The 23,673-nt window shown below is 39.2% G+C and overlaps 1 protein-coding gene across 12 annotated transcripts in view; it reads right to left on the bottom strand.

Annotated features, from left to right (window-relative positions):
* ST7 (suppression of tumorigenicity 7) overlaps positions 1-23,673 on the bottom strand; it is a 250,897-nt gene that overhangs the window by 128,387 nt on the left and 98,837 nt on the right. For all 12 annotated transcript variants that reach the window (XR_009352945.1, XR_009352946.1, XM_059171663.1 and 9 more), the window contains exon 2: positions 5,173-5,255. Coding sequence is in view for 10 of the 12 variants with exons in the window: in XM_059171663.1 (XP_059027646.1) it covers positions 5,173-5,255 (83 nt within the window). In the remaining 2 variants the exon portion in view is untranslated. The remainder of the gene's footprint in view (positions 1-5,172; positions 5,256-23,673) is intronic.

The raw sequence follows: 23,673 nt of genomic DNA, 5'->3' as shown, positions 1-23,673 counted from the left end.
TGTTTGTCCTGGAAGCTTTTAATCTCTCCTTCTATTTTCAATGATAGCCTAGCTGGATATAGTATTCTTGGCTGCATGTTTTTCTCATTTAGTGCTCTGAAAATATCATGCCAGCTCTTTCTGGCCTGCCAGGTCTCTGTGGATAAGTCAGCTGCCAATCTAATATTTTTACCATTGTATGTTACAGACTTCTTTTCCCGGGCTGCTTTCAGGATTTTCTCTTTGTCATTGAGACTTGTAAATTTTACTATTAGGTGACGGGGTGTGGGCCTATTCTTATTGATTTTGAGGGGCATTCTCTGAACCTCCTGAATTTTGATGCTCGTTCCCTTTGCCATATTGGGGAAATTCTCCCCAATAATTCTCTCCAGTATACCTTCTGCTCCCCTCTCACTTTCTTCTTCTTCTGGAATCCCAATTATTCTAATGTTGTTTCGTCTTATGGTGTCACTTATCTCTCGAATTCTCCCCTCGTGGTCCAGTAGCTGTTTGTCCCTCTTTTGCTCAGCTTCTTTATTCTCTGTCATTTGGTCTTCTATATCACTAATTCTTTCTTCTGCCTCATTTATCCTAGCAGTTAGAGCCTCCATTTTTGACTGCACCTCATTAATAGCTTTTTTGATTTCACCTTGGTTAGATTTTAGTTCTTTTATTTCTCCAGAAAGGGCTTTTATATCTCTCGAGAGGGTTTCTCTAATATCTTCCATGCCTTTTTCGAGCCCGGCTAGAACCTTGAGAATTGTCATTCTGAACTCTAGATCTGACATATTACCGATGTCTGTATTGATTAGGTCCCTAGCCTTCGGTACTGCCTCTTGTTCTTTTTTTTGTGTTGAATTTTTACGTCTTGTCATTTTGTCCAGATAAGAGTAAATGAAGGGGCAAGTAAAATACTAAAAGGGTGGCAACAACCCCAGGAAAATATGCTTTAACCAAATTAGAAGAGATCCAAAATCGTGAGTGGGGAGAAAGGGGATAAAAAGAGGTTCAAAAAGGAAGAAAGAAAGAAAGAAACAAAAAGAAAAGAAAAAGAAAAAAAAAAAGAAAAGAAAAGAAAAGAATTTTTAAAAAAAGAAAACACCTAAGAAAAAAGTAAAATATATATATATATATATATTAGATAAACTAGTAAAAAATCGTTAAAAAAGAAAAAGGTAACAGTTAAAAAAAAAAATTTTTTACCCGAAGGCGAGAGAAAAAAAAAAAAAAGAAAAAGAAAAAATTAAATTAACTGCAAGACTAAAAAAAAAATCACAGGAAAAAAGCCATGAGTTCCGTGCTTGGCTTTCTCCTCCTCTGGAATTCTGCTGCTCTCCTTGGTATTGAAACCGCACTCCTTGGTAGGTGAACTTGGTCTCGGCTGGATTTCTTGTTGATCTTCTGGGGGAGGGGCCTGTTGTAGTGATTCTCAAGTGTCTTTGCCCCAGGCGGAATTACACCGCCCTTACCCGGAGCCGGGGTGAGTAATCCGCTCGGGTTTGCTTTCAGGAGCTTTTGTTCCCTGAGCGCTTTCCGTAGAGTTCCAGAGGACGGGAATACAAATGGCGGCCTCCTGGTCTCCGGCCCGGAGGAGCCGAGAGCCCAGGGCCCCACTCCTCAGTGCGCCCTCAGAGAACAGCGCCCAGTTACTCCCGTCTGCCTGACCTCCGGCCGCGCTCCGAGCTCACCGAGCCTGCGACCGGTTCAAGGTAACACCGAGCTGCGAGCTTACTGTCAGCTCTGTCTCTGTAGCCGGCTTTCCCGTTCCAATACCCGCAAGCTCTGCGACACTCAGACACCCCCGATCCTTCTGTGACCCTGCGGGACCTGAGGCCACGCTGACCCCGCGTGGGCTTCGCCCCGGTTTAGCCTCTGGAGCGATGTCCCTCAGCGGAACAGACTTTTAAAAGTCCTGATTTTGTGCGCGGTTGCTCCGCCGCTTGCCGGGAGCCGGCCCCTCCCCCCGGGGTCTATCTTCCCGTCGCTTTGGATTCACTTCTCTGCCGGTCCTACCTTTCAGAAAGTGGTTGTTTTTCTGTTTCCAGAATTGCTGTTCTTCTTCTCTTCGATCTGCCGATGGATTTTCAGGTGTTTGCAATCTTTAGATAAGCTATCTAGCTGATCTCCGGCTAGCTGAAGCAGTCTCAGCTTGCTACTTCTCCGCCATCTTGACTCCTCCCCCTCTGTTTTCTAAAATGTTATTTTAAATGTAAATAATTATTAGGTAAGGACTTGAAATACCTTCTCCTCTCCCCCCAAAAATATACATGCTAAAAGGCTGCCATGTTTTCAGCACATCTTCATTAATCATTTATCAAGCATTTGAAAGCATTTTCTAAGTTCGAAGATTTTCAGTCCATCAAGAAATATCAAGGTGGGAAACTGAGGACATGGGTTCTAGGCCTGACTTTGCCACAAACTAACATGTGCTTAAGCAAATCACCTTAGAGCTTTGTGAACAACTCTCTCTAGTATCCCTATTTTTCACATGTCCCCACAGAACAGAGAACACTTAGAGACGATGGGTATGCAGATCTGCATATAAGAGGCAATAAGGTACAAATTACTATACACACCTTATTTCAACCGATATCAAGGAGAAGTTTTAATATGCTTCCCTTCACCTTGGCTTGGTCTCTGTGCAGTATTGGGCTTTCTATGCAGATTTCCATTTATAAAACATCTTGGAGTGGTTTTTACTCATGTTCTTCACATTTCTGTCCCAGTAATATCAACTTCAAACATTTCCTCCCTTGGGTACAGCAACCCAGGTAATACAGCAGAGCAAGATTAACCTGAATATGCTTTGACCACAAAAAGAAATGTTTCCAAACTACCACCATTCCTTTAAGCTGTTTACAGGTTTCTGCCCTACATACATTGCTCTACCCTACGAGCTCAAGCCTCTGAAACCCTCCACTGCTCTAGGTTCGTATATGTATTTGTTCCATTTATATGCCCTTCTCCCCTAAAACTTGTGTTTTTCTAGTGCTCTTCTCTTAACATCTTTTTTATTCTTATCTCTATAAAAATTAGTAATTAGTAATCACAGCATTATGTGTAGGCAAAAAAAAAAAATTAAAACTTTCTCCTTAAAGGTCATTTAATTATACTAGTGTGATTACAGTAAATTAGATGGTACCCATGTAAGGTCACTTAAATTAAAAACAAAAAAACAAAAACCTACTTCGGGTGTTATACTTTATCACACTTAAAATTATTTAGAGCATAAACTAATGGAGCCATAGAGATGATTATTGTTGCTTTTGCCTAGTTGGAATTTTTGAAAGAAAGGAATAGGTAAATGGGGGTGCCTGGGTGGCTCAGTTGGTTAAGCGTCTGCCTTCAGCTCAGGTCATGATCAAGGTCCTGACCCCCACGTCAAGCTCCCTGCTCAGTTGGGAGCCTGCTTCTCCCTCTCCCTCTGCCATTCCCTCTGCTTGTGCTCTCTCTCTGTCAAAGAAATAGGGAAATGTAAATTTTGGAGGAAAAGAAGATAAAGGGAAGAAAAGCTTATAATGGCCAGGTCCACCTCAATACATTTAAAGAAACTGGGCTAACCACAATGAGATACCACCGCAAACCAATCAGAATGGGTAAAATCAACAACTCAGTAAACAATAAATGTTGGCAAGGACGCAATAAAAGGGGAACCCTCTTATACTGTTGGTGGGAATGCAAACTGGTGCAGCCATGCTGGAGAAAAGTATGGAGGTTCCTCAAAAAGTTAAAAAAAAAACAACCGACGACCCAACAATTGCACTACTAGGTACTTACCCAAAGATACAAATATACATATTCAAAGGGGCGTGTGTGTGGAGGCCAAGAAAAATTAAGGCCATCCTACCTCAGGTTTAGCCTTAGCATAAGTACAGCCATCTTAGCTCCGGCATCCATCTCAGAACCCTGTGCCCAATGGCTGAACTTTCCCCTACTTTACTTTAGTTCTAAGGACCCCCACCCTGCTTTAGTAACAGGAATCCCCACCCTGCTTTAGTTCCAGAGACCCCCCACCCTGCTTTAGTAACAGGAAGCCCCACCGTGATGTGGTTCCAACAACCCCCATCCTGCTTTAATAACAGGAACCCATAAATACCCCTGCCTTAACTAAGCTTGGGGTCCAGGTCCCTACTCCGCTGTGTCGGGTATACTTGGACCCAAGCTTAAGCTTGTCAAATAAACCCTCGTGTGATTGCATTGGTTTTGGCTCCTTGGTGGTCTCTTGGACATGAAAACTCGGGCAAAACAGCATGCACCCCAGTGTTTATAGCAGCACTATCCACAATAGCCAAACTATGGAAAGAGACTAGATGTCTATCAGTGGACAAATGGATAAAGAAGATATGGTATGTATCTACAACAGAATATTATTCATCCATCAAAACTTACTATTTTCTATGGCGCAGATGGAACTACAATGTATTATGCTAAGCAAAATACGTCAGTCAGAGAAAGACGAATACCCCATGATTTCACTCATGTGGAATTTAAGAAACAAAACTGATGAACAGAGGGGAAGGGAAGGAAAAATAAGACAAAAACAGAGAAAGAGGCAAACCATAAGAGACTCTTAACTATACAGAACAAACTAAGGGTTGCTGGAAGGGAGGGGAGAGGAAGGGGTAATTGGGTGATGAGCATTAAGGAGGGCACTTGATTTAATGAGCACTGGGTGTTATGTGCAACTACTGAATCACTAAATTCTACCCCTGAAACTAGCAATACACTGTTTGTTAACTAACTTGAATGTAAATAAAATCTAATAAATAAATAAATAAATAAATAAAATAAAGAAACTGGGCTGTATTTCTGATCTTGATTATGGTCAATAATCCATTTTAAAAAGAATGATGAAAAACATTTTTAGCTGAACTGGTTCACATGTATTTTACAGTGTCTCAGACACTAGAATTTGACACAGAATTGTCTTCCTTTATTTTCCATTTTCTTTATATTTTGTTTTTCCCCTTCAACAAAAGTAATATAAGACTATCTAAATTTTTAAAAAATATTTTAGATATATGCAACCTGGGCAATGGAAGGCCTCTATTGTCCAACCACCCAACATATACACACATGCAAGATGAATCACCATAAGCTACTGGTATATATTCTTCCAGAATTATTTCCTGTACATACACTAACATGTTAGTAATCAGCATGCTTTCAGATAGGAAGGATTCTACCACTTACCAAAATGAGCCCTGATATTAGTGAGGAAGTGCCTGTCAGGGCCACGTAGAACTTCGGTGTTAATGTGTTCAAAAACATGCTCACTGAAAAAAAGAGAGAAGGAGAAGAATAAGGAACATATAAGTATGTCAATAAAACAGAGTGTTCCATTTTTCTGTCTGGTGAAATCATTTGTTTCAGATGACAAAAATTCTTAGAACCCTAACAAAATCCCATTAAAATGGCTCAGCATCACAAAGGCTCAGAATGCTAGGTGTCAAGGGCTACGTCCTGAAAGAAACTAGCCACATAAAAGAGAAAAAAGCAGCTTTTTAGTTTCTGCCTCCCAAAACTATTGCTGTGAATGGTCTTCATGGATTCATAACCACTGAGGATTCTAACCAAAACTGGTTACTAAACTGTCAGAGAGATCTTATATATTTTCTGAGACCCACACATTAGAGTTCTTGATGACCCAACAAGGAATACTTCAACTTTAGAACAAATAGAAAGTAAGTACAGCTGATCCTTGAATGTGTGGGTATTCAAAGCAACAAACCTCCACACAGTAAAAAATCTGCCCATAACTTTTGACATCACCCAAAACTTCACTAAACAGTCTACTATCACCCAAAGACTTACCAGTAACATAAAGTCAATTAAGACGTATTTTGCATGTTATTTGCATTATATGCTGTATTATTACAATAAAATAAGCAAGAGAAAAGAAAATGTTAAGAAAACCATAAGGAAAAGAAAATACATTTCCAGTGCTATACAGTATTTATTGGGAAAAAAATCTACGTGTAAGTGGACACAGGAGGTTCAATCCCACGTTGTTTAAGGGTATATTTTTGGCAGTTATTAAAGATTTTAATACCATCATTACCCCTAAGAAGAAAGGACAAATTGACAAAGTTAGCATGCATTACTAAAAGTTTTTTCACGTTACTTAAAAGACTGCTCATCAAAACAAATGGAGTCAATGAAAAAAAGGTAAAAAATAAACCACTAAAAACGAATGTTCAGTCAAGAATCTTTCTGACCAACTTCTGTCACTCTGTTCATATCAACTATACAGTTGATCTGGCTATCCATTAAGTAAAGTTCACTTCCAGATTTTATAAGTATATTTTAAGTCATTATCATTTGTACCTAAATATTACATGAAATTTTTATTATTACCAAAACAACAAGTGACCTAAAGAGCTATTTGCATGCATATTCACATTTCTTTACTGAGTCTGTTTGAGGAAAGGTATCACATTGGTCTAGTTTTAGAATGAAGGATGTTAGAAGTGGGGCTTTGGTATCATTAGGGGAAAATGCTTTGCCATTTGTCCTGAGCTCAGCCCAGAAAACCAAGCCACCAGAAGGACCATAGATCCCATGTTCACTCATTCAACAAATACATCTCTCTGTTTATGAAAGAGACCATGGACAAGGAGTGAAGCATGAATCAGACACAGTTCCCACCATCTAGAAGACCACAATCTAGCTGGGAAATGAACAAGTAAACAAGCAATTACCATAAAGGTTGATAAGTGAATAGACAAGTCCTGAGCAAAGGATGTTATAAAAACACATAAAAGGTGTTGAACACTACATCTGAAACTACTGATATACTATAGGTTGGCTAATTGAATTTAAAACAAAACACACACACACACACACACACACACACACACACGGGATGCACCTCAGGCCAAAGGCTGGAAAAGATGTCCAGGAGAATAAGTAGGAATTAACTAAACCAGCACAGGGAGGAGGAGGGACAGACAGAAGAGTAAGGTTAGCAGAATAAGAGGGCTGCTTCAAGATGCTGAGAAAAGATCACAGCCTTTCCTAACAGTTGTAGAGCCTGAGGAGGGAAGCAGCTTGAGCCATGGATGCTTCGCAGAGATGCTGATGTGGAAGGGCGCATGGATTCCATCCTTCCTGGCTACTGGCCCGCCCTCCCTTGCACCCACTCTGAACTGAGTTTGTTTGACTTGTGGGCTATCACTTGTAATCTCAAGAGTCTGAACTAACATAATGTGCTCAGTGGATAGTCACAATTTGACTATGAGGACTCTTCTCGGGACACAGAGAAAGGCACAGAAGGCACAGTCAGTCTAGAACTGAAGAGGGACAGCTGAGTTAAGGTTGGGTTTGCTTGGCCATTAAAATCCCAAAGATGTGCTGATTTGTCATTTCCCAAGCAAGTTAGTGGAAAAATGAAGATATTTTTTAAAGGAAAAAATGAAACACACAAACCTAGAGCTTGTAACTGCCAGTCTGATTCTGAAGTGCCTAAAATTCTCAAAATTCCCATCCTCACACTATAAATAACCCCACACTCCCCATTATTTTTTTAAAAGTCACCAAAACAGAGTATTTGATTTATATTATAGTTATGAACTCTCATTTCTGTATCATATACTTTTCAGTAGGTTTCTTGGGACAAAGTGAGTATAAAATTCTACGAAATCCACTTCTTAAAGAAAGAAGGAAAGATGTGCCTCAATTAGAAAAGTGACTTAGGAGCCTGCTGTAACTCCCCAGCAACAGAAGCACAGACTAATAGAGTGGAAACAGCTCCTGAAAATCATTAACTCAAGAATTAATTGATCAATGAAAAAGAAAATTATGTGAGTTATCTAGAGAGAGAATACTATGCAGTGTTCCCATTTGGCTTCACTTACTTAAGATTATATAGCAGCAGTAATTAAAAATTAAAAGATACTTCTCTGGTATATCCAGTTGTAGAAAGCTACTAGAGTTGAGAGATCATGGAAGTCATTAAAAGAAAGAGAGACACACATATAGAATGAGAGTAGCACAAACAAACACTTCAGAGAGTGGGAGGGGTGCCTTTAATAATCTATTAACCTTATGGCCTTTCTGAATATCCTGGCTGAAATCACTAAGATGTGGCTTTTGGCAATTTTGGGCATAAATCATCAACACTTAATACTTGCCATTTCCATCTATCTATGTACTTAAAGTTAATAACAAAGCACTTTCACTATTAGAGAGTTTAATTCTCACTTCAGCTCCATGAGGTCAACATTATTATTCATGTATTTCACAGCTGGAGGCAGGCAAAGACCTGAACGCCAGCAGGCCTGCCCCAACGTTCAGGCTCATGGCATCACAGGATGCATGCAGATATTGCTGACAAGGAAGAAAGAACAAAATAGCAAAAGGAAAGCCTTTCATTTCAAAGGGAGAAGAACTCTAAATAAATCACACTAAAAGATTGGATGTTTTTAATGCTGTACTTATTTTTACCTCTAATCTTTAAAGATAAGTTTCCTGTGATCTTATCATTGGTGTGGGCAGCCCCAGAGGGGAAAAGCAGGTAGGCACCGAGAAAGAAGGGAGAATCCAATGAAAGATTCCCTCATTAAATTAGGAGGGTTTCACGCTGCAGACCAGAATGCCTTAAAAACAAGGAATACCTTGCCTTGTTTCATCAGCAATGGGGAACACCAGCAATTATTTGTAAAAACATATAAGGGCCTGATAAAGTACCTAAAAACTGCCACAGAAAACTGTAGGGTATATGCTTTGAAACATAAACTGGATTTTTCCTGCTACAGACATATTTGACTATTTCCTCCATACCTGCTGGGTTAGCAAAATAAATTAAAAAACAAAGGCTAATCTAGCTTTGTGAGGAACAGATTCATAAAATTTCAATAATGTCCTATTAACCTAGATACAAAGATTGATACATCAGAAGACTTTCCATCTGATCTAGCAGGGCACTCCTAACAAGTCACTGCTCCAAGAACACTGCCAAAGTTGGTCAAGGGCAGCCTCAGGGACTGAATCATGGAGCCTTCTGATGATGCCCAATTCTAACTTAGTACAGTCTCCCCATTTAATAAAGCATGGCTCTGAGAAGAAACTAGGTAGGAGGGATGGGTACATGGACTGAAAATTAAATGACCTAGGGGTGCCTGGCTGTCTCGGTCAGTAGAGCATGTGACCCTTGATCTCAGGGTTGAGTTTAAGCACTATGTTGAGAATAGAGATTACTTAATTTTAATAAACAAACAACCCTTTCTTAAAGACAATTAAATAACCTCTCTAGGTCACAGCAGAGAGGAGGTAACAGGTCAGCTATGGAAATGAGGGATCACTCCTATGAGCAGGGATTATTCAGGAATCATGTGGAATGGCCCTGTGAGGCTGTGTCTGTGAGAAGCCAGCCACATTTCTGTCTCTCAACACAATAACAGCCTTCTTTCATGTTCTTTAGAGCACTAGCAATCCCCAAACCACACTTCTGGAAAAGACCTCTGCAGAACAGGGTGAACACATAATCCTGTGTTTGTCTCCTCAGACATATTCTACCTCACACACAGAGAAGCCCTGGAATGGAAAGGCTAAGGCAGCATCAAAGACTTGGAGGTACTGGCTAGAAAGAACGGAATTAGCAGTGTGGTAGATTCTATAACACCAAAAATTATTGTCCTGTGTTCCTTTTAATGCCTTTCTAAAATATGGTATGTGAAATAGAAAAACTTTAAAAAGTTATAAAATAACAATCATTAACCACTGAATATGTTAGAAATAAAGTCCCTAGGGAGAAAAGTTGAAGAAACTAAGTTTATTTAGGCTGGGCAAAGAAAAAACTGAAGAGATTTTAGGTAAAAGCATTACCTCTGGGAGAGAAAGACAGGGTTAGGAGCCTTGGTCTGTAACTTGTGACATCAGCTGTGATGTGTAGGGCCCAGTAAAGCCTCACACCTTCTCAGGGCTGCTGTGAGGCTCAGAGGAAATGTGCATTCCCTCAAAACTCCAGCACAGGCTCCCTGGGGGCTGACCCCAGCTGGAAGCTGGGAAGCACTGGTCCTGCCTGTCCCCCACCCCCGAAAGACTCATAATCCAATGGGTGAGAGAGGCAAGGAAATGGGTAAGCAAGTATCGAAGAGCACACATCAGGGAATTATAAAAGCACAGAGAACCCAAAGGGATTAGGACATCAAGAAAAATTTCTGCCAAGAAATAGCATTCTGTCTGAGACTTGGAAGATGAATCATGAGTTATACAGATGTGGCCCGCAGCTGCAGGGGCAAAGGGACTGTGAGAGGTAGAGCTGTAGAACATTCCACACAAGTACTGCAGCTCAGGGGCCTGAAGGTGCGAGCCCACGGAAGGAAAGGGAATTGCAACACAGGTGCCACAGACTTACATGTGGGTGTTAAGGCACTGGTGGGGAATCAGTACTAAAGACGTGAAGCTACTTTCAAAAGTGCCTGAGGTACAAATACGTGGAATACTGACAAATAGCGAATGGATATTCTCAGAGGAGATAAATTAGAATGGATCCAAACTGTATTTCTAAAACTTAAGGGTATTCACTGCTGTTTAGTCTCCAAGATCATCTACAGAACACTTCTCACTAACAACCACATGCAAGGGGAAGCTGTACACTGTAGCCTAAATGAAAAAGTACTTAAGGAATAGGGGACTCTGGTTTGCTTACTTTTCTTGTAAATAAGGTAACATATATCTCAACACAGGCCCAAATCTATACTTTGGAGGCTGTTTCACTGCCCAATAAATAAGAATAAAATCTATTTTGTTGCAGGGTTGCTGTGAGGACTAAAGGCACTAGTGTAGATAAGGTGCCTAACACAGCAAACCTCAGCAAATAATGTGTATTATCGCTGTCTTTATTTATGTTCACGTTACTCTTCCTTTTTATTTAATTATTAGAGAGAGATAGAAATGAGTGGGGGGAGGAGCAGAGGGAGAAGCAGACTCCCCACCGAGCATGGTGCCCGATGTGGGACCCGATCCCAGGACACTGAGATCATGACTGGAGCCAAAGGCAGACGCTTAACAACTGAGCCACCCAGGCGCCCTATGGTACTCTTCCTTTTGTGATATTACACCTCATGCTGGTCCAGTTGAAAAAAAAAAAACAGAAGAAACTTGGCTGACTGTTAATATCAGCAGGAGCAGTAGCAGCAGTACACCAGCCTTTACTGAGCACCAGCTTCTGTGTGCCGACCACTGTGGTACAGACCACAGCCCAAGAACTAAGTCACCTAAATGGAAGCACCAGGTAGTTAAAGGGCCCTTTTAACTGAATTCTAATTGCTAGAGGTGGTAATAAAGAAGAGGGTGAGATTGAAAGCAGCCATTTTAGAAAGCAAAGAAATTACTGAATCCCTTACTCAGCCATGTGATCCTAAATCTCTGATCTTTGCCTTACTAGATGCTGTGGGAACAGTCAATTCAGCCACAGTCCACGAGGAAACCTGCAATCCCGTTCCTTAGCTTTCTTCAAGTCCCCATGTAGCTTACGGCATAAGCTGTATTAAAGCCTAAACTATAACCTAAGCATGATGGTTTACTAAGATTTTAAATACAAAGAACAAATCATGAAGGCTACAATACCGTCCAAGCCCTGAGACAGCAATATCAAGATGGACTAGAAAATTGTCCATTTCATGCAAAGCAACATTTCTGATTTAATTACAGGAAGTACACAGAGTCCCATGTCTACAGTACATTAAGACACATGCTAGTCTTGAAGGAACTTTCTATCAAACTGTTTTCTCAGACCTCCAAAGCGGGTTTGGGAACATACAGGAATAGTTTAATCCATCACTTGCATTTTTCTATGTGAGAATAGGGAATATTCTCTTCTTTCATTTCATTGTTCTTCCAACCCTGCTAACCTCTCTTTTCCCTCCCATCAGATTCGAAAAAGTAGAGTTGCAACTTCACTTCTCTTCCTTATTTACCAAGGGACAAAAAAACTGAAAAATGTTTTATCTTATACATATGTTAATTTTGAGCAGATTTCCAGATGGCACAGCTTTTAAAATGAAAAAAAACTTCTGATGGATCAACTCTAAAGCGACCCACAATGATCCCTACCTCCTGGTGTTACATCTTTATGTAACTCACTCCCCCTGGATATGGGTGGGACACGTGACTTGCTTCTAGCAAACAGATATGTAAGATATTGTCTCAGTAGCAGACATGCTGGAGATTGTCCTTGTAGTGTAATGAAGAGAGTGACCACGTTGAGAGGACTATGTGGCAATGGACCATAAGCAGTCTCTAGCGGCTGATGCCAGCGGCCAATATGAAACTGAAGCCCTCAGTTTGACAATGGTTTCTGCCAACAGTCTGAGTTAACTTGGAAGCAGATTCTTCCTCAGTTGAGTTTTCAGGTAAGATCACAGCCGACTCAACACCTTGATTATGGCTTTATAAGACCCAGAGCAAATGTCCAGCTAAGCTGTGCCTGTAATTCCTGCCCCACAGAAAATGTGAAATAATAAATATGTGTTGTTTTAAGCTGCTATATTTGTGGAAATTTGTTATGCAGCAATATAAAATTGGTGCAGTCATGTATAATTCATGGAAGTGAAAATCAGTGTTGATATCTGATAACTGTGGCTAACTGCAGTATGCCCAGAAAGAGTGTTAAGATACGCCAATTTTATCTACCCCAGAGCTTCTTTTCCCACTGTTCATAAATAAATGCAACTTCAACCTCTGTTGCCATGGCAACATGTCATTCCACATGCTCATCCATAAATTGTCTTTGTAAATCAACTAATATTAAAATAGAAGCTCAGAGTAATGTTTTAATAATGAAATCAAGCATCTCCATTTTGCCCCAGTAAATGGACTTTCTTTTTTCTAGGCACATATTAAATATCCAACATCTGCATGTTCCCAAAAAATCAGTTTTACATCTAGGCACAGCATCATTCAAGAGAGGATTAAAAACACACCATAAGCCCTTTTTCTCATGTGTTGCTTTTGCTTCTCCTCTCATTGCCCTTCACCTCAGTCTCCTTGGGCTCTGATAGCATCTCAAGATTTTATGCATTACAATTCCCTTGATAAATCCTGTGGAATTTACCCTGGTGAGGAAGACATGGAAGTATAATTTTAGACCCATTCCAATGGCAAGAAATCCTCATAAATCATTCTGTCTACTCTTCTCTTTACCCTTGACGTTGCCTTAGCAACTTTACAGGTATACTATTTCTGCTTTACTGGGCATCTGGTTCCACTGAGGAGTAGAGCAAGCACATTCCTTCTTTCTTTTCTCAGCTGTGATCTGGGAAACTATATCAGAGTGTTCATTCTTCATGGCTTCTTGTCTCTTGCTTCTGTCAAGCCATGAAGGAATGTCCAAAGCCAGGTTACATACAAACTTCAGGAACCCTCAAGGGCAAGTGAGGCAAGATCTCAGATTATCTGTTCACTTTAATTTACAAATAGGCTAATAATGAACTCTACCCTGACCAAGAACAGGAAAGTGGCTTATATAAGTCTTGCAATTTTAGCCATTTAAAATACGTTTCGGGTGCCTGGGTGGCTCAGTGGGTTAAGCCTCTGTCTTCGGCTCAGGTCATGATCTCAGGGTCCTGGGATTGAGTCCCACATCGGACTCTCTGATCAGCAGGGAGCCTGCTTCCCCCACCTCTCTGCCTTCTTATGAGTTCTGTCAAATAAATAAAATCTTTAAAAAAACTAAAAAAATAAGTTTCAATTTAGGGTTGAAGACCACTTTATGAATTTTTCTGTTTCTCATGAACTACTAACCTCTCACTGGCCTCAATTCCCCTGCAACCAACACAGGGCGGGCTCCAGGGAGCTACAGGCACCTATATTCTAAAACATCACTCGGCAAATGCTCTGCATTTATTAACACCAGCTTGTCCTTTCATTTATCCAAAATGTACTTAACTATAAAGAAAAGTACAAGACGCTGAATCAGAGAGTGGAGCTAGGAAATAAAATAATATAATGAGACTGATGATCCCCTTGAGAAGGGAAAATAAGATGTCCACACAAATAACACAAGAGAAGAGAGCTACAGAAGAGAATCTAGAGGAAGAAAATATTTCTTCTAGTCAAAAGAATCAGAAAAGCTTAATAAACGGGATGTCTTCCCTCTGGGCTTTAAAAGAAGGAAAATCTTTTATCATTAGATTGGAGAGAAGGGAAGGGAAGGTACAGAGGCTACACAGACAGCGGCACATACACAAAAGCAAGGGCTGGAGTACGATGGTAGGATGAGAAGCAGCAGTGGGAGATTAGGCTAGCTCAAATGCCAGGTGGAGAAAATCAGACTTCCTCAGTGAGAAAATACTCATTGAACAGTGATGTGATAAGATACCCGTCTAGTAATGGTGAAAAGGTGTGGGAAACGTACAGCTCTGAGAGTTCCCTCAGAGGGGAGCTCCTATAATACCACCAGGGTGGGAGGTCGGGCATATCAGATTTGCAGAGGTAAATTCAACACTGTGTGGCTCTTAACAGTATGAGATAAAGTGTGAGAATCTGGAGAATGTTGGCAAAGTGGGGCCAAAGTCAAATTGCAAGTGATCCCAGACAGTAAGTGGTAAGGAATTATGGCAGCAAGCATAGGCTACTTCCACAGGAAGTCTGGCAGGAAAGAGAAAAAGAGAATTTATCATTAAGTGGAATGAAGTTAAAAGAAAATATAAACAGCACCATAGGAACTAGTAAGTGAATTAGGAATAAAATTTAAACCTTTATTCCACTGCAACAAGATCCACCCTGAGAAATCCATTAATGACTCACTCTTACACCAAACTTTTAAAGACGTAGGATTGATCATAGGAAATGTGTTTACTTTCTCTGAGATTCTTCTTTTTATGTAGATCTTAAAAAATAATTATAGAGTGAAGCACTTTAAGGGACATAAGCTTGAACCTGAGAGTTACATATATGTATATTCCTATTTTTCAGTTGAGATTAAATGACAAAACAAAAATAAATCTGTTTTCAACTCTATTGACCCTGATTTTTTCGCTTTCTGTTAGTTTAATTGCTTTGTTTTGAAACCCTCTGCTAACTTACAGCTGAAAAGTTTGCCTCAAAGGAAGACAATAGTTTGGGCCAAAGAAGCAACTGTAACCCATAGGGTAGTAAAATTCAAATCTGATTTTAAGTTAGGTTTTTATTTTCATTGCGTTTCCTAAAAGTTCAATGACTAATTTACTTCTCTTCTGAGGGAAAAGCAGCCCTAAAACACATGGTCTTCTGGAAGCTGTGTTATGGCTGTCTCTATCTGGGTGACATGCCTAACCAAGAGAGGTAAGAAGCCACAGGGGAAACCACTAGACAGACCAATATTTTAAGTATTCAGGTGTTCCAACTGCCCAGTTGTTCAAATCCTGGCTTTATTATTTTCAATTCCAGGAGCTAGATTTGGCTTTGCATGTGCATCAGATGAGTGGTTAGTACTCCAGAGGACACCTAAAATGATCTCCCCAGGTCCAGGGCTGGCAGCAGATTATTAAGTGGCGAATCACAAACACACGTAGCTCTAAGTAAGGTCTATAGGTGACAGTAAACGGAAATTTGAACACTGGTATTTTCAAATCTCAGGAAGCCAGTTTTTCTTAAAAGGTATTAAAAGATACATCTAAATTCCAGAAGCCTTCTGTCATCCCTAATATAAATGCTGCCAATTCCTAAAAATGGCCTTTCTCTCCCTTTTGAATCTATTCTTCCTATCTTGAATAGTTTTCAGACATTGTCATGCCTCACTGTGAATGACCCATTCATCTGTAATGTAAAAGAAAGAACAAACAAACGAATGACAGAGTGAGAGAGAAAGGAAGGAAGAAATGTACATGTTTTTAATTAACAACTGTCTAATTAAAGCAGGCAGTTTACCTCCAGGTACATCAGTAGTTGGTTAAAACCCAAGGTTAATGAGGCCACAGTCCTAAGTCTGAGTCAGTCAACCTCATGCCAAGAAATCCTACAGCACAAACTCAGAAGGCACCCCTGACTAGTTGTATTACAAACCGTATTACCACTGAAAGGTCAATTATTGTGTTACTGTTTTAAAAGAAACAAACCCATTTTAAAAGAAAAAAAGTGGATTTTCAAGGTAGTTTTTCCAAAACATTCTAAAAAATATATAGAAAAAATATTTTTTAAAATACCACCGTGACCCCCAACCCAGCACTGCCAAAAGGGAAGAAAAAAAAAAAGAAAAACTAGCACACACAGCTCTGCTAATGATAACACAGAAAGGCTAAGTTTCTCTTGGGAATAATTTGCTAAGATAAAATAATGCTGACAGACGTAAAGACTAAATCATAAAGAAATAACTTAACATGACCACTCAGTAAGCAAATACAGTAAGTAATTTGCAAAAATGTCACCTTCAGTATAATTTAGATCATTATCTGTAAATGTCCAACATCATTGTTATGGGGGAAAAAAAGTCTTATCAGGCCATACGTTTAAATACTTGTTCCAGTTCAACAGACAAATACTGTGGAAAGAAGGGCTAATAGTTACTGACCATCTACCAAGGGCTACTACGTGTTAGGCACTATTCTGGGTGTTTAATGTATATTTTTAATCATTTATTCCCACCACAGCCCTGCAAAGTTAGATTACCCTCATTTTCTATGGATGAAACTAAGACTTATGAGGTTAAATGACTCCCCCAAGGACACACAGCTACTAAGGGCTGAACCTTAATTTGAACACAGATCTACCTGATCCCAAAGCCTGTGCTCTTTCCCTTTTGGAACATACCTTTCTTCTGGATAACTGACCCTACATTTAGGGAGACACAACAAAGAGAAATGTCTAAGTTTCAGATCTGCTTTTAGAGTTTCCAGTGCTCACTGCCTTTTCTGAAATGGCAGTCTGGTGCTTGCTCCAAAGCCTGGCCCGATGGTTGGGTTCAGGAAGCCCTCTGGGATCTGAGAGCAAGGGGCTGCCCCAAACCACAGTCTCAGTCTAGGGCATGCAGGCCCTAGGGCATGCAGGGTAAGGGAGGATGGCAGCTGATTACCGAGCCATTCATTACCACACAAACCTCATGTTAAATAACTGACTCTCCCTTAAGGCTATTATTAGCAATGAAGGATGATGTCTGCACATCCCAATACATCCTATTCTGTATTCTATTTTATTCTCTACCTTGTTCATTTATCTCACTGTGGGTCAAGACTAAATCAGGGCCAGATATTTTACACAGAAAGAGGCAGCACTGTATAATGTCTTAAAATTAAAGTATTCAGACCTGCCACACATATGTTATTACCCTGGCTTTAGTGGGGATTCATTAGAGTGGCAAGAAGCTCCTAGGGCAGTGTTGGGTACCAAATCATATCAGCTCTTTGTACAAGAGCTATTACAGTAATTATATCTACAAAACTGTGGTTCTAGTCTAATCACATAATTATGGCCTTAATCAACACTTGAGGTAGTATCCTTTTATGTTTTCAAGTTATAATTATTTTTGCTTTTATTTTGAAACAAAATAACTAATATATTTTCTACTAGAGTGAGGTCTGCTAAAACAGAAAGAAATCGAAAGCATCCTAAAGTTACCATACCCAAGAAAGCTTGTCATACTTTTTACTGAGAATCCCATAAATGCTGTGTTTGACTCTTTTTCACTTTGGACTTAGGTTCTGGTATGATATACATAGCTCCAAGCATTCAATGGATATAAAACTCAGGGACATAAATAATAATATATTAAAACATATAACTTGCAAGGCTTCCCTTGTGCAAATGTGGTGATTATACACTCAACTAAAGAGTCTGAATACCTAAACACAGGATGTTTAAGCCTAGAATATTATCTATATAAATTAAAAGATTTAAACTTCTCATTCTCAAATTTAGTTGTTAACATCATCCTAAAAATGATGAAATCTTGTTCATCCACTTGTCCATCTTTGAAGTTTTGTACATCTGAATTAAGCATATATCGGTTGTTGTTTTTTTAATTACTATGCATCTAGGAATTCAAGATATTTGGCAAAATATATATATATATTTTTTTTTAAAGATTTTATTTATTTATTTGACAGAGAGAAATCACAAGTAGACAGAGAGGCAGGTAGAGAGAGAGGAAGGGAAGCAGGCTCCCTGCTGAGCAGAGAGCCGGATGCGGGACTCGATCCCAGGACGCCGAGATCATGACCTGAGCCGAAGGCAGCGGCCTAACCCACTGAGCCACCCAGGCGCCCCGGCAAAATATATTTATAAATATATTATTTTAAAAGCAAAAAAAAAAAAAAAAAAAAAAAAAAGAAAACTAACTATCCAAGAGGAAAAATGGTTAAACACTATATACCCATTATGAAAGAATAGTACATAGCCATTAAAAATCATATCATAAATGACATGAAAAATGATTACCACCTTTTAGTATAAAAAATAGAGAGACAGCACGTGGGTGATTCAGTCAATTAAGTGTGTGACTTTGGCTAACGTCATGATTCCAGGGTTCTGGGATCCTGCTGTGAAGGGCTCTTTGCTCAGTGGGGAGTCAGCTTCTCTCTCTGACCCTCCCCCTCTCAGTTTGCTCTCTCTCTCTAATAAATAAATAAAATCTTTTTTAAAAAGCAGAATATATAACTTAATAGTTTGACACATTTTATTCAAAAATTTGCTCACTGAATAGTACAGTTCCTAAGCACAGAAAAATACATGGAGGTTACAAGGCAAACTTTCCAATAGTGCTCACCTCTGAATGGTAGAACTACAATGTAGGTTTTTTTCCTTCGCTGTAGTCTTGAAACTTTCTACTATATGCATTATTGTTTTTTGATCAGGGCGGGGGGTGGGGAGCAAAGATTTTCAAAGCATGACATAAAACTAGAAATCATATAATAGTAGTCTTTGGAGGTGGGATTACATGGGACTTTCATTTTATACTTTCTACATTCTCTATAGTCTGAAATCTACGCACATGTATTATTCTGGGAACCGATCAATGTATACATAGATTTAGAAACAACCAATACATGCTATTTTTTTACTTCAATGAATGATACATTTTTTAAAGTAGTAATTTTGCGGAATTTTTTTAAAAGAATATTTTGATACATTTTGGGCTAAATGAGATAATTAAGGGTATATTGACAGATTAACAGCAGCAACAACAATCGCAACAGCAAAGATTTCTTTAAAAACCTTTCTTAGGAAGTTTTCTAGGAGAAATAAATAGGAAAAGTTATATACATTTATATGTATCTGAATTCTAGTTTCAGAAAGATGGTACATGAGGACAATTCTTGATGTTTACAAAGCTACAGTCTTGCTCGTCAAAATTGTGTACAGAATTACTTGTTTCAGTGCATTTATGAACTGTATATGGATAACACATAGATTATTCAAGAAGTTAAAAAACTGCTCCCAAGCCCAAGAAGGAGAACCATTTAAGAAGCCAGCAACTCTGATTTAATATGCACAGTCTCTATGGAGCTGTGCCACCCACCCACGCACTATCACCATCCTTCAGTATCACAGTGGGCCGGTGACATGATTTAATTGCTGAGCTACAGCTAATTCTAAGGCAAATGAAACACGAAGAAAGAATTCACCCCAACCAATTAACTAACACAGTGGACATTAATTGTCTTAGAATGCTCTGCATATGCTAATTCAAACTTTATCACCCATAAAGGCATTCGTACAACCATGACTCTTTGTTATTACATTCTTTTTCATGCTTTATAACAGTAGGAATGACCCTGATGCAGAGCATCCTTCTTGGCATTCAGCTTTTTCCAGATGGGCATGAATCTCAGTGCTTCACCACGGGCTTTAAGCAGTGTTGCTTAAATAATGTGAGTTACTGCACGGTAATAAGTTGATAATAGTATAATAACTCCATTAGAAAAAATGAAAGTAACATGATAACCTGGAGTCTCAATGTTTATATAATAACCCAATAAGTGCAATTAATTTGTGCTGCCAGATGGCTAGCTTAATATATCTAATCAGCAATGCTCCTAAAACTAAGGTTGTAAAAAGAAGGCTTATAGTTCTTGAAATTCTCATTTTTTCTGTTCTACTATTAAACTGATGAAATTCTAAGTTGTACTTTCTCGACATTAAGAAGCTACAAACCATGCTTTGGATTCTATGTCAGTGTTGTGTAAAACCATTACATAAACATACTGCAACTAGGGTTCTTTCCTTTGCCTCTCAATCTCTACTAGCTAAGTGGAACACTTCTTTCCAGAAAAGATCTAGGGATCCAATTTGCTCTCTCTTGAGCCAAAAGCTTAATGTCTCTATGAGCTAATTTTTCTCATTAATAAATTGAAGAATTTGGACTCTAAAGTCCTTTTCAACTCTAAGACAAATGACAAATCTCCAATGACAAATCCAGCACAGGATTTAAGCTAAAAACTACAAACACTGCAATTCATATCACAAAGGACTCAACTCACTAATAACGAGCACCTAGAACTGCCATGGAGCAAAGTAAAAATTGTTGCCATGATGAATTCGATGGGCATTACAATGTATATTCAAAAAGTTTAAAAATTATAAACCTTTGAACTATGGGTTCTTACATACTTAGGCAACATGAAGGATACTAGTCAGTATGTTTTTTTGAATAGAATATACTTGAACAGATTTGCAATTATTTTCATTTTCATTCCTGAAAATCCTCAGGGAAGGATAAGAATTATTTTCGCCTATAAGCAAACCACTGGTATCATGTCCACCAAGAAATAATTTTTAAGTGTTCAGTTTCTTGGAATTGAGCTAGAAAATATAAACTAACTGTACTTAAAATTATTAAATCCATTCGATAAGCCAAATTGTGATATCATCTCGTAGTTCTGCCACAGTGCTAATTAATTTAAAATTATTCTATGAAATTGTATATCTGTACCCAAAAGAGTACAAGTACAAAAGGAGCATTATTCACCCCAGCTTCACTACTTACCAGCAAACAAACATGTCAGCTAAGTATAGCTGTCTCAGGGAAAGCCCAATTTCTAAATCTTGCAGGGATTCTAACTAGAACACCATTATTTATTTATCTTGTCATGGTTTCCATAACTTTACCCAATGGCATTACAAAGATCTAGGACGTTTAATCTCTCAAAGCCTTATTAAAACAAAAGCCTATCACTCTACTTCATTATTTGAAGTCACAGGGTATCTAGTGACTTTTCTTTTCCTTGTACCTATTGGGCCTGGCCATTCACAATGTACAAACTGCATTATATTCTGTCAGATTAGCTCTTGGTGTGGGTGTGGCAGGAGCCCACAAACAGTTTTTGTGTGGTTTACTTTTCCTGTCAAAGCATTATCCAAGAGGGAAAAAAGACCAGCCATCCAAACTAGATACTAGATTAATGGCACATAAGAAATCATGTGGGGCGCCTGGGTGGCTCAGTCATTAAGTGTTTGCCTTTGGCTCAGGTCATGATCCCAGGGTCCTGGGATCAAGCACTGTATTGAGCTCCCGGCTCAGTGGGAAGCCTGCTTTGCTTCTCCCTCTCGCATTCCCCCTGCTTGTGTTCCCTCTCTCCCTGTGTCTCTCTCTGTCAAATAAATAAATCTTAAGAAAAAAAATTAGGCAACAATATTACTTACTATACCATTAGAGGACAAATGCATAAAGTAGCAGTTTAAAGTAACTAGTGTGATTTTTTCCCCCTTAATTTCAGAAGGATTAAGGTAAAAAATAATCCAATCCAGTGATCTCACAAGAATTTTAACTATATTTTTTCCATAATGCTTGAAACAGTATTTTTTTTTAAATGTAATACCCTAAGAGAAAGACATCTACATGAAACAAAGGAAAAGTCAGAGACTGGTTCCTGACTGGTCAAGAGAAGCTGATCAAAAAATGTGTTTTATCTGTTTAATGGACATTCGTTTGGTGCTTATTATGGGCCAGACACTGTCCTATACATATTACGAATACTGGCTCATTTAATCCTCATAACTACTGTGTAAAATAAGTACTATTGTCCCCATCTTACAGATGGTAGAACAGGCACAGAGGAGTTAAGTGACTTACTCAAAGTCAAACAAGTAGTCAGGGGTAGAAGCAGGATTTAAACCCAGGCCACCTGGATCTAAAGTCTGAGCCCCTAAGCCCTCTCACCCGGCCCTCCATGATAGGCTGCCTCTCTTCTGGAGTACTGGCGACGTTTGGCGGCTTTAGGTAGTTATTACTTGATAATCGTGGACATTCTCAGGGAGACAGAAAAAGGGAAACTTTTAAAAGGCAAACCACATACTGTCTCCACAAAGCATGCCTGAGATGTCCGTATCATTCATCTGAATAAAGCTGTACCTTACCACATCCCCAGGTTCCTTTCACTGAGATAGTACATTTCTCCCCAGAGAAAGACATGTTATATAGTATACTACAATTTTCACTTCCACTTAATATTTTGGATAGTCTTCTATTTCAGAACATCCAGACCTATGTCATTCACTTCAACTGCTACCCAACAGCAGACTGTATGGAGGTATGGTTAAATAGCCTACTGCTTTCTCCCACTGTTTATTATGGAGTTTCTTCTGGGCTTTTTCTCCCCAGGCCTCATTCCAGTAACCTGCTAATTTCCCTTCCCTCTTCAGTCCTGTTCTTCAAAGATGGAAGACCAGCCTCAGTGCTCCCTGGTAGGCACAGCCCACCTAGACTTCGGATAATTGTAAACCTACAGTTTTTAGCCACTATGCTCCCCCTTTTCTTTGTCCCCAGCTCCCTTCTGCAATAGCCTACCACATGCCTCACTGCCTAAGCACCTCCCTGGACTCTGCACTTGCTGTGACACTCTTCATTTCCTTCATCCACCCCTGAAGCTGCACCAGTTACATGGGCTGCCTCTCTCTCCCAATTCTGGCTCCTGTGCACCCACTTTGCTCTGCTAGAAGGAACTACTAGCTCTGCCTGCCCAAGTCCCAAGAAGTGCAAAAGCAAACCCAATCAATAGGTAGTAATTAAACCTCTGCCTCCAAAACCCGGAAGAGGTTGTCCATGGGATTTCACAGGAGATTCCTGACACTAAGTAAGGATGTAAATTTACGTTTAGTTTTAAAAACTTGAACCCTCTCCAACAGGATTCTTAGCAAATAGTAAAGTGTGAATAAAGGCAAAAATAAGAGTTGTTCTAAGGAAAAAATGGCAATAAGTGAAAAAGATAATCTAGAGAAGACTTGGCATTTCTGAAATCAAAACATTTATTACTACGCAGATCATAACCAATCTTCGTTTCTAGTTGAGCTGGATAGAAACACTAACTGAACAATGATGTAGGTCATTTTCAAATCTAACCTGTTCTCTTGGTTTTTTTTTCCCCTTCAGTCTAAAATTTTTAAGCAAACCATTCAGAATATAATATTATAGAATAACAGCAACTGAGGGGAATGAGGTAGAGGGAAAGGCCTAAGGATGACTTCAGTTAAGAGGTCTTAAAGTGAAATGTTGCTTTCACACACAGATCTATACCATATTTAGGGACACATTAGTATGAATATGGTTTCCTTCCCCATACCCAAACTATATCACTGCCCCAGATAATTTTTCCTCTAGGAAATGAGAGGTTGAAAAAAATTTCTCTCATTAATGAAAATTATTCTGCTTAAGACATTAGTACATATTTTCTCACTTTAAAAATAAGAGGCTGTTGAGCCAGTCACTAAGTGTATTAAATAAACTGTGGAAGAGTATTATCCTGCCAGAAAACTCTTACCCTCACTCTCACACCACTGGAG

This window comes from Mustela lutreola, chromosome 4, assembly GCF_030435805.1.
Source record: "Mustela lutreola isolate mMusLut2 chromosome 4, mMusLut2.pri, whole genome shotgun sequence".
Classification (NCBI taxonomy): domain Eukaryota; kingdom Metazoa; phylum Chordata; class Mammalia; order Carnivora; family Mustelidae; genus Mustela; species Mustela lutreola.
The sequence above is the reverse complement of the archived record's forward strand: the minus strand, read 5'-3'. Positions and strand labels throughout refer to the sequence as shown.